General features: G+C 33.2%; 1 protein-coding gene across 19 annotated transcripts in view; it reads left to right on the top strand.

Annotated features, from left to right (window-relative positions):
- The window catches only part of LOC119080713 (RNA binding protein fox-1 homolog 2-like), a 152,214-nt gene that overhangs the window by 133,200 nt on the left and 6,361 nt on the right, over positions 1 to 12,653 (top strand). For 11 of the 19 annotated variants that reach the window (XM_037189196.1, XM_037189180.1, XM_037189181.1 and 8 more), the window contains 4 exons: positions 2,301 to 2,445; positions 6,886 to 6,964; positions 8,114 to 8,161; positions 12,479 to 12,633. In XM_037189196.1, coding sequence (XP_037045091.1) covers positions 2,301 to 2,445; positions 6,886 to 6,964; positions 8,114 to 8,161; positions 12,479 to 12,633 — 427 coding nt within the window. Of the gene's footprint in view, positions 1 to 195; positions 332 to 2,300; positions 2,446 to 6,885; positions 6,965 to 8,113; positions 8,162 to 12,478; positions 12,634 to 12,653 lie in introns of all 19 variants that reach the window. The other 8 variants (XM_037189195.1, XM_037189179.1, XM_037189186.1 and 5 more) reach the window with 4 other exon arrangements.

Raw genomic sequence — 12,653 nt, 5'->3', positions numbered from 1 at the left:
GAATCGAATGGATCGGAACCTAATAATGTTCATCTAACCGAAACTAATCAATCATCAAGAACATATCGAATGCATTTTTGATCTGAATTTTCGTATTTTTTCTTCTTCTTCTTCTTTTTCAAAATGAGGATGTAAACTAGCAAATTGCACACTGTATAATATCGATTATTTTCCATGTTATTAATTTATTATTAGGATATCGACTACCAATGACTTGGCCATTTTTAGGAGCAGTCGGAAGCACATCAGCTATTGCACCGACTGCTCCGGCAACTACATTAACGCCAGCCCAACAACTAGTATTAGCTCCTCGTACTGCACAGAGACGGAGGTATCTTTCAATGAATGAATTACTGTATAGCAAACTAAAATACCGAATGCAAAACTTAACCCCAAACATTTGTTTGTTTATTACTACATATTGCAATACATAACGTATAACCCGTCTAACAAGCGAATGTTACTGAAGCAAGATTGTCAATAGTTTGTTTTTATGAAAGAATTTCACATTTTAAATTGTAATTCATTAAACATAATTTGATTTTACCGTGTGTGTGTGTTGTGTTCTCATAGCATAAATTCCAAATAAAACATAAAATCGTGACTATTGACTTCAGCATACCACATTGGATATGCCGTCTTATTGCAATTTTTAATTAATCAATATCATATATACACCCAGACCAACTGAACTATGACATATTCATAAGCAAGGAATGTTATATTTAATTAATTAACAACACTCACGACTTGAATCAATACAATTAGTAATTCAATCAATAGAATAATATAGAATTTACGGCATGACTGTGTATTGCGATGTTGCAAATATGATGCACTTTCTAATATTTGTGTACATGGACCAGATGGATGCATTTTCACTTCCGGATGATGACAGAGTTCAATCTTCTATTAATTTTCGTCAGTAGAACAAAGAAATTAATTTTTTATTAATCAGTATAACGTACAGAACATGTAGTGAATACAATCGATGATTTACAGTTTAATTACGAGTTTCTTATAGTATTTTCTATAGCTAGAACTGTAAATCGGTTCGAGGTGGCGTAAATGGTTCGGGGCGAAGTCGATGACATCGAGACCGAATTTACAGTATAGGGATAAATATAAGTCTGAGAAGATCGAATGATAGGACACTGGAAATGATTTTGTAGGACATTGCAGTAATAAATGGAAAAGTTAGTATGATACTGATTATGATAGTACAAGCCATTACTCATGGCGTTGGCCCACGAAGCCTCAGGGAAATGAAAATTACCGCAAAGCCTATTAGATAATGGATCATTTTCGTGGGGTGCTTCGAGTACACCATATTAATCTCGTTTATTTCTACATTAAAATTTCAAAGTTAATGAAATAAAAAACATTGTTCACACAGACCAGGACTCACAGAAACAATTTATGCATTTTTTTGTTATCGACAATTTAGAAAACATTTTTTTTATGTTTATTGAACACCACTTTTGTGTTCCATGGAAATTCAATGCGAAAATGTTTGTATAGCTGCAAAAAATATCCAAAATTAAACTTTCAGTGCATTGTTGCTGTGCTTATACCATATTAAAGTATACACAAAGCAATGTTGCATCTATCGTCGATGATGAAAATGTTAATCAAAACATAGAATGCAATTTGTATGAAGTATTCATGCGATGCGATATGGTCATTGTGAGGTTTTATCCATTTTTTTTCTCTTGAATATGTGACCGACTTTGCATCCATTTTTTACGTTTGAGGAAATTGTGCGAAAAAAAAATTGATTACCCCTACTCCGAGTGAGGTTTTCATAAGTGTCTGGTTTTGCGATTCATTGACACTGTTAAACACATTTGTAGTGTAAGTAGAATCGGTCATTTAAAGATCGCATAAATGATGAGTAGTGCCGGAAAACCTTTGCGATTGAGTAATTGAAGTTGAAGTTAGGAATCATTTTTAAGCGAGAAATTAAAATGGACAGTGTGTGACCGAATGGTAAAGCTTTATTTGCTTGCGGGATAGTGTGATTGATTTGCAGTAATTATGATAAGTGTTTGAACTAACTGTATTGAGCATACTATAGCTAAACTTCACAGCAATTGACTAAACCAAATAAATTTTTACAGCAAATATGTATTTTATGTTACAAATTTTTGTGATTTTTTGATTTTTGTTTTTTTTTTATTATTGTGTTTTGATAATTTCAACTAACCGCATGATTTTTTTCCTTTCTTTTCCACACGCACGTACACTCGCTCGATTGTGTAATTTATAACAAAAAACCATAAAAAAAAACTAAAAAAAAGCTGCCGCTGCACTTCGTGGAGTAACTATACCAAGAGGACGGGCAAGAGCTGCATTCCCGGCATCTGCCGCAGCCGCTGCTGCTTTTGCTAGATTGCCAGCACCGTTGGCAGCGGGTGCTGCAAATGCTTTGCATGGATTTACACCGTAAGTACATATAAGTTTCTTCTTCTTTTGACCATCAAAACGACGACGATTCGAAACATTTTTTAACGGAAACGTGATAAATCTAAGGCCAAATGGGTTCGTAATAATATCCTTCATTTGCAATCGATTAGTTTTGTTCAGAACTCTCCATCGTTACGTTTTCGGCAATTAGCGACGCTTTGTTTAATCAATTTTGTTGTTATAATAGTGTAACGATTGAGGACGGACAGATTTTTTAAGCTCTACGAAATCGCAATCAGAGTACAGGACTTAGCGTTCTCGGTAGTCTATGTGCCTTCTGCGATGTAAGTAAACCGTGTTAAAGTCTGTTAAAGTCTGCCGTTGTCGTGTTTAAGACGAATGAAAAACCATTAGATTTCTTCAAGGCATTACCTACAATTAATTGCTTTACAAAACTATCTTCAGCGAATAAAATTATTATCTCCCAATCAACCGCGCAATCATTATTAATTAAAGTAAAAATTATTTTATCCTTTAAAATGTTTCACATTTCGTTTTTCGCATCTTATCACATGAAAGTATCGTCAGTTTCCTTTCCATTCACGATCGAAATACGATTTCTTTCGACATTGTGTTTCATTTTCCTTGCCACATTGTTTCCAATTATAAACAAAAATTACATTTTATGTGCTCGACATGACCTTTATGCTTTTATGTATAATTGGCAGAGAAGCAGAAGGTTAAAAGCGGGAATGAGATTTTTTTCGTGAATAAAAAAAGTTTGGTTTTTTTATTTTGAATTATTATGTTGTTCAACATCCCTTAGGTAATTGTTGTAGCGAATTTAATTTCGCATAAAATTAATTGAGTTTGCATGTTGAGATGAGCACACTATTGATGTATATACAATGTTCATTATGGAAGCAATTTTTTTTATTCCTGTGAATTTGGACACGTTCGTTACGAAAGTTTTTTTTTTGCCTCAGTTTAATTACCCGAGAAATTGTGCAGCTACTGAACCGCTGCTGGTAAAAATCAATAGGTGCATGTATTAACCGATGCAGGACACAGTAAAAAATTAAATCTACTAATACCGACGCTAATTTCACTCGCCTCGTATAGTCTACACACCTATGTTTCTTGGTTAACCTTTTACGAATCTGTTGTTCAAACTATTTAATAGTTGAAAGAAAATCTTCTACTTTATTATAATTGACATCGTTTTGGTATTTAAGAATCCACCATGCATCGATCGTTATCGATACCAGATGACTAGACGTTTTCTTAAGGGTAGCTAAGGTCTAAGGCGCTAAGGGTTTTATGTTAGAGTGACTGAGAGGGCTATCTTGCCGACCATGTTTAATACTCAAAAGTTCAGCTTGTTTGACAGTACAGATTCATGAAATTTTTATCTTTAAATTGAATTCTTCAATTGGCACCAGCGGCTTCATTTTGAGATTTCATTTTGATACAAATTTCAATTTCTTGTAATATGTGACTGAAGTGGATGAATGTGGTATATGTTTCAGAACGTAGGGACTCATATACACATGCCATCGGTATGTTATGCATACCTTGTCTGTGAATTAAATTGGGTTTTCGCTACACACGTTATGGATACTTTGTACGCGATCAAATTCTCATGCCTCAGTAAAAGTTAACTAACAAAAATTCAAAACTCAAATGTACGATTTCCATTTGTACTATGTCCATGAGTTTCTGCCTTTGCTTTCCGAATGAGAATACTTATCTAAACATAAATGAAATTGATTTTGTTAGCCTTTGACCCCCGTACATTTCCATTTCACAAATTTGCAATTACTTTTCGTTATTCGGTACGCTCCATTTTCGGGGGATTTCATTCTTTACCGAAAACCACATATATTTCCAGATAAAAGAGAATTTTATTGGGAATAAAGTTAGTAATTCGATTTGTTCCATTACCAGAAAATCCATTATGTGGTTCTTGAAAATGTCAATATTTTATTTTCAATGTCTTTCTGTGTGTTCAGTCCGGTCTGAATAATTCAGTTTTAACACACACCTAAAATTGGTTCGCATGGATGATATGCACCATGCACTATGCAGTTTTTAATTGACTAAATTGCATTGAAACTGACTAATAAACCGATAGATTTAATAAAACATTCGCTCAACCACCACCATCGAGGATGCCACAGCCAGTGATTTAATTTGAATAAAATTGAACAATGAAAAAATATAAATAAATTGGAAAATATATCGATTGCCACTAGCTTTTGAAAGCTTTTGAAAAGTTTTTTTTTTCAGCAGCAAGCTTTAATTCCATACTGCAATCAAACAATTCAAATTATTAATTGGAAGTTTTTCAGAGAAATTTTATCTCTTAAAAAAATAATACTTTTTTTACACTCGACTAAACTTTCTATTTGCGATTACAATGTTGGGAAAATGCACTGAAAAACTTGTACAAGTAAGTGCTATTTTTTGCGAACGAGGGAAATGTTTTCACGTTGATGGCTGCTCTCGTATTCTCGTTTGAGTTTTTAATTATGGAGTTCATAAAGTTTTGCATTTCTCAATTTTCCCCTTATTTGATTCAAATTTCCATTCCGAACCGCACTACAAATTGAATATCTTTAACTTTGTGTGTACATCCGGAATTTAGTCGTCAACTTTTAATTAACAATGTTTCTTCTGCCGGATGGTAAACATAAACATCTTGCATTCACTCAGGACTAATTGCCGAATTGAAAATTGAAATAATTTAGCAGATGGATTTGAATTAGTAATGTGGTTCGCAAAGTATCTGCAGAGATTTGGTGTACAATCTCCCTGCTCCTTGAAGTGGAAATATTCTTCAACCAAGTTCTATCTTCGAACAAACAAAACTTTTTTTTTTTCACGAAATGACATTGCTAAATTATTAATGGGTAGAATGAAGAAAAAAGAGCAGATGCCATCGTTTAAGTATCAACTCCCACGCAAACAAGGTACAACTTTTTTGTCTGTAAAAGTTTAGTTTCAAAAGCTTTTACATAACGAATATGCAATCAGTTCCTACAGTTCGGACGTTTTATGCATTGATGATCATAGTTGATGATAAGTATTGTTATATCGTTCATCTTTTTTCGTTGTAAAATTTACATGGTTTTTCATTCGCACCGACGAAAATTACTACACAAAACGGCTGTTGATTTCATTGTTATTTATTCGTGTTCGTTGGCAGTAAAAAGAAGTCTGTAACAGTAACCCACAAAATGCTAGACATGGTCACGTAGTTTGTATGATAAAAAAAAAATTAAAACCTTTAGCAAATATTGGAATATGGATTTTGAAATGAATGTTATGTTGAAACTTGTAATTAATCTCAGTGGCAACCATTTTTGAAAACGCTAAAACTGCAAGTTCGCATGGTAATACGTGAAAGAAAAAAAGTCTGCAACAACAACACCAATCTATGAGTGATAATAACAAGCGCATGACAACTAACATTGAGGATTTTGATTTCTTGCAAAAAAAACACCAAATTATTAACATTGTTTAACATCAACTTTAGTCTATTCAAAGTTTATCTTTTCTTTGAACACCTTGCCAACGCCATACAATACAGACATAATCATCCATTTTATAATTTATTTCTGAAATGTAAATTTTATGAGGTGTTCAAAGAATCGGTAATTTTTCCATCCTCATCCTCCTCCCCCCGTTTAGCGGATACATAAGCGAAACCACTTCAGTCCACAAGATGGGTATTGAGTATTTAAATATTTAACCGGTCTCAATTTTCTACAACACATACCAGAGAATGTGTGCATAAAGTCACCGAAGTGTCCCACTCGAGCACACAAAATACGATAATGCTTTGTGTTTTTTTCTCCCTCCCGTTTTCCAGACATTTTTTTTCTTCTTTTTTTTTTTTAAACAAAATTTTCTTTGTAATTTAATCTCGTTCACCTTTTATGTGAATATAAATTTGACTGTGACCGAAAATGTTGAATTAATTTCGCAACGTTTTCTGTTTGAGGGTAAAACTTTGTCTCGAATAGACTTTTATTGAAATTTAATCTTTTTACAATGTTGTGTTAGATTTTCGGAAGGGAGGAAAGCAACATTGATAGTAGAGACTAGAGACTGATTCTCGTGGAGGATTATTTTCAATAGTTAATGACGGCGAAACAGACACCTTCCGAATTGTTTATGAAGCTCAATATTTCTTCCAAGCAAAAGTATTTTAACAGCCACTTGTGTTTTACGATGTTACAGTTCCCTGGTAACACATTTTTTCGACGGATTTTTATAATGTTTTTGATACACAAAGTTCTGGTAAATTATCTCTAGTAAAGATGGGATGTGTTCTTAAGTACAGAATATAAATTTCAAAAAGATAATCTGAAGATTCGCTTAAGTATCCCGCCGAAGACACTCTACCACCGAATTTCTAGCAAATTTTGATTATTAAATTTTTGGAAACTAATTTTATTTCGAAATATTTTTTAGCATGTATTACGATCCGTTCTTTGCTGCGGCTGCTGCATCACAGGCTGTTGTGAATGATCCCAATTATCATCGTCTTCAGGTATGTGTTTATGTTTTTGTAATGAAACAAAAATTGTTTTCTGTTCAACTTTATTCGAAACTTTATGTTCATGAAGGCTGTGTTGTTTATCGTCATAACCAAAACTTCAAATATATTTAAAAGATGGAGAGAACTTGTTTCTGTTTAAATTCTAAGGGTCCTAAGGACATTAGCTAACAATGATTTTTCTTGTCAGCCCGAAGTAAGTCTCGTACGACTCGAGAAACGAAAGCGTCGTAGTGATCCCAATGCTGGCCACCAAATTAATTGTTCCTTAAATGTATTTATCACTGTTAATTGCTAATCCAAGACAACAAGTCATGAAATGGCAACCAATATTTCAGTTTGGTGTAAAGTTTTTGATCGGTGTCTATGTTTATCGAAATCACATTCGACTCGACAAGACATTACTTTCCACGCACGTTAAGTGGTCCTGTTTGAAAACAAAATGTGTCGATCGGATTTTGTGCACAAGTCATTGTCAGCCGAAGAGCTAATCAATAACGATCGGACGCGACTTCAAAAGTCCACATATTTTTGTAGTCCTTTCGCATCCTTCACTCCGTGACTTTGTGTCGCAAAAATAGATATTATAGGGGCCATAAATGATCGGTGATGCACTCAGTGCCAAGTTGTCTACTTGATAAATGCAAAATCATTTATTCCTTAGTTCACATTCTATTATATAGGTCTGTGTTTCTGAAAAATCACAATTGCATGATTTTAGTATAACACATTTTCGGAATGGATGTGTTGTTGTTATATAAATAAATTCTGACTGAATGCACACTTCAATTTTATGAAAATAAATGCGGTTGTTCCCACTTTCCACTCAAACAATACCATTTTACAACTTATTTTCATTCTCTTAATGCCAAAATTTCAAGTGCCAACTTATTGCAGAAATAAATATTTATTTTCTTTAACACACAAATGAACATCAATTTTGAGTATATTAAAACTTGTCGAAATATTTTATAAAATTGTTCAACCATTGTAATAACAATTTGCTAATTAGATAAAATGGCAGGATTTTAAACAAATTTCTTTGTGTCTGTTTTTTTAAAGTGAAAGAAAAATGAAAAATAAATCAAAAATTAAATTTAGCCTCTCTTTGAGTTAGAAAAAATATAAATTTTGTTTTCACAGGCAGCGAAACCAGTGACGGAACTACAATCACAACCAGCAATTTTAAACGTATATTTCATTTTATTTTTAATTTTTTTTTTTCTTATTTTTCCGATCGATTTTTCTGGCACCTTTGACTTTGCTTTATTTGTATTTTGCTTATTTTCTAATTGTGTTTCGGTTTTTTTTTAATCGGAAGAGCTGAAAAAATTTTCTGAATTTTTGATAGAACAAAATTAAATCATCCATCGAAGGTTTCATGTATTATCCACAGTGCTTTTTATAGTGATGCTATAATTCCTATTTTGAACGTATTTTACACATAATTCTTAGTAATTAAATCGATGCACGTAGCCTAACTTAATATTGTTCCGCATTGACTTAATAGGAAATTCCTTGCGAAATTCAAATATTGCGCCAATACTCAACAAATTGGAATCCAAGGAAAATATTGTACACTAATACAGTAAGGACCCATCCATCATGTTTTAAACAAAAAACAAAAGAAAAGAGAGTTTTAATTCTCCCCTTAAAAATCTTCTACAACCAGTAAGCATATCACGACTTGCTTATCCAATCTATTACCTCTTATGTTTGTAAAAAGTTAAGTGTCTCCTACAAATTCTTTTTGGCTTGTTGTAAACACTCATTTTACGGCAGGACTGGGTTGAGCTCATATCTTATTGTCGTTGTAGCAAGCGACAGGCCGCCGTTTTTAAGAGAACATTAATGTAAATGTGCCCTTGCATACCCTCATGCGACGAAATTATTTAATATGTGCAATCTAATAAATACCGTCTGCATCGAACGACTCTTACCATCGATATTATATCGACTCAGTAAATACACATATGACGCAATTAATGCAAATGTTATTGCAATTTTCAACCAAATTTGCATGACTCCTTAATTTTACCAAACGGATCTCAATTTGAGAAGTTCATTGACTGGACATTTTCCAATTATCTCAATGAATAGTAATTATTAGTGATCTTCTATAATATGTAGACAAACTTGTTCGCTTCATGAACTTCATGAAAGCTGAATGCATGTTTTTCTTGGGGGAATAATAATCTTTGTATTGAATTGCAGACTTTGTCAATAATTTGTACTCCCAGTTAAGATGTATTTCACTTAATTACACTCTCACCGTTTAATGTATCCAAAATTTTCTAAATTTGTAAAGTGTTCCGATTATTACGTATACCATCAGATTATTTTTGCAGCTCTTCACGATTCTAACATTTTTGTTATATAATTTTGATTTTTTTTTCGAGTGTTTGGGGTTTTATGCACTTTGAAAAACAAACAGTATTTTCACTTTAATCTGCCTTCCAAAAATGTTTACACACATCTGTAGGCGTGTGCGTTTAATTTATATTTTGAAACAAAAAAAAATGAATTTTGATTATGTGTTGCAATTTGAGGCTGTCTGTAATAGTAAACATTCCACTATTATAACTAAGATTCATCTGATCGACTTGTTCAATTTGTTAACATTTTCATAGAAGTAGCTGGATTTGGTTGTACTGATTGCTGTGCTGGAAACTGTTCAGTTGTATGTTATATGGCGTCTTAAGACAAAAGTGTTCCTCATAATACCCTACTACACTTTTTGTAGCGATGCCAATTTTAAGAAATCTCTTTTTTTTTTTGTAAATTTTGTACCATCAAATTAACACCACTTAGAGCTCGTGGTTAACAGAATGATTTCTTTGAAGAATTGGCAGCGGGTCATATGTCTAAAAATGAACATGATGATAATATAATACAACTGAATAGAAACTAGTACAGTCCAGCTGTGGAGTGGTAGAGCCCATTAGTTTGTTATGGTGTGTACAAAACCTGATTTTTTTAAAATTAATTACAATCTTCTCAAGGATTTGCGAGAAATGATGAACCGCAAATTGGTAAAAACAAGAGTCCATTGGCGAATTAATTTGACTGACTGGTCTTTGGCGATAGTCGATTTTATTCTCGCATACATTTCGTTCCATGCCGTCATTTTCCATTAAACATTTCTCTCCATATCAATGGCATTCGAAGTTTATGTTGTTGGTGTATCAGTCCATTCAGCTGGCGCTAATACAATGCTTTCACAATCATCAATTACACAAAATAATTCTATGTTAATTTTCATTTGAAATTGAATGCTGATTTTCTTCCAAAATAAACAAGAGCCATGATGTGGCCGTCTCGTATAGGAATTGTTTTCAATGTTGTGTAATATCGCATCTGTTTTTTATACTGTATACTATACAACTATTATACATTTACAACATAACTTGAATATGCTTTAAAAATATAAATTAATTGGTGTTTAATGATCCAACGAACTTCTTATGCCCAGATCATAGAACTCTATGTATATTACTGGTGGATCGTAAAATTTTGGTAGATAATCTCCGAAATGGGTTTATCAAATATAATTAAGTGGTCTCTAGTTGCTGCTGCCAACCTAATGAGGCAAGCCGACTTTGCATAATATTTTATGGAACATGGGCGAGGGCGACCAACTGTCAATCGGACTGTACAGTAATAATTTGTTGCACTTTCTTCATTAAAGAAAATCTTAGATTAATCTTTCCTCCCCTTTTCTCTACTGGTTCATAAACTAAACAATTCACAAAGTTCTAGGTCGAAATTAACTTAACAATGAGACAAAAGTTGACGTTTTATTTTCGTTCGTAACAATTTTCAATCCTTCGCTGAACTAACAATAAAAATGCAAATTTAGTGAGACAATTTTTTTTTTTCAATTCTGTCAACACGAGAAAGCACCCAGTAAAATGCAATTTATATGAAGGCAAAAAAAGAAACAGTAACTGATTTTTGTGCAACAAAATTTACATTTTTATTTGAATTTGCTTTTCTGTTTAAAGAAAGCTGTTAACTTTTTATGAGTCTGAAGTCTGAATATAGTTGATTTTTATAAATTTATTTCTTTTTTTAATGTCTAATGTAATTGTCGTAAAATGTTTAATGATTCCAGAGGCAATTGTTTCTCCGGTCATTTGTTTATTTATAAACACATATTTCCTTCTGTTTCTTTATAAGAAAATTAAATCAATTCTAATCAGCAATCTTAGCAAAAGTCCTATAACTTTAATACTTTATCCATCTGGAGGACAGCGTTTGTTCATGCTTTTACATTCAAATTGAGATTTTTTTTCTCCATCAGTTCCCGAAGAAGAATCCATAATAAGGATCTTCTGATCGTGTATCCTATAACACTAGGCAACAATTTCAAACTTTTCGATTGAACATAAGTGCGTTGGATAGGTCTTGGTGCACTGTGTACGAAACACGTATCCGTTAGTCTCAATGACCACTGAGATTCTACTGCAGCCTCCTCACATATATTTTTTTAAAGCTAAAAGATTGAAAGGGAATTGATGAAACAGTTATGTAGGGTGCCGTGCATTCAAATAACATCTCCATAGGTTTCCACTGCCGATTGTCAGTACAATATCGAAGGTACACATATATCGTCATTCGATGTTGTACTGTCAATAGTAGTAAAAATCTCTAGAGTGGTCATTTGAGCTCACCACACATACGTGCTGCACCAGTAATTTTCCATTACTTTTTTTGTGAAAAGGCTGCAGCGGAACCACAGACGTCAATGGGACGAACGGATGCGTGTTTCGTACTCCAAGAGACCTACCGAGACCTATCCAACGCACTATGCCACCATTTGTGTCAAAAAGACTGTGTCGCTTAGCATAATTCACTTTTCTCCAGAAAGGTCATACAATTGGAAAATCCAATTAGGAAAGCGAGTTAAAACCTTTCAGACCGTGATAAACCTTTCAGAGAAAAAAATTAATTGACGAAATTTAGAAAACGTATATAAAAGTTTAAGGACTTAATGTGAAAGAAAATTCGTTACAAAAGTTTTGTCGCCATAAATTATTTCACCATTTGCCTCGTCTCATTTATGATGGAGCTTAAAAGACACAATTAAATTGATTTTCTGCTATTATTGACTCTAAGTTCTTAGCGTAGATTGGATGGAAATACCTACACATTACTATTTGATAGAACCTTTTTTGTTATCGATTACTTCCAGGTACACAACAAACATAACCGTAGAAATAGATTTGTCTATTTATTTATGTTTTAATGAATAACTGGTGATTTGGCATCAGAAAAACATTTTTCCAATTAGACATTTAAGCTAACTAGTATATACCTAACTCATACCAATTAATTAGTTTTGTGCAAACTCACAATAAAAACAAATTAACATTTACCAGTCGTTGAATCAAAATTTTGCATGCAAGTGAAATTCGTTCCAGTTGTGTTGGTTGCGTTTTACTTTTCACACGTGTCTTTGGATGTTGTTGTTTCCATAATTTTTTTATTTTACGGTAAATATTTCAGGCAACAGCTCCACTGTTAAAAACACCATTGTCTCAAGCACAGCAAGCTTATTCAGCAGCGGCAGCGACGTATACGGCTGTAGCTGGAATGAGAGCAGCAGCATACGGTGCGGCTGCCGCTGCTCAGCCAGTTGCCGGCTACGCTGCTGTAGCAGGGTAGGTGTTGATTAGCCCTA

Source organism: Bradysia coprophila, unplaced genomic scaffold, assembly GCF_014529535.1.
Source record: "Bradysia coprophila strain Holo2 unplaced genomic scaffold, BU_Bcop_v1 contig_350, whole genome shotgun sequence".
NCBI lineage: Eukaryota > Metazoa > Arthropoda > Insecta > Diptera > Sciaridae > Bradysia > Bradysia coprophila.
The sequence above is the reverse complement of the archived record's forward strand: the minus strand, read 5'-3'. Positions and strand labels throughout refer to the sequence as shown.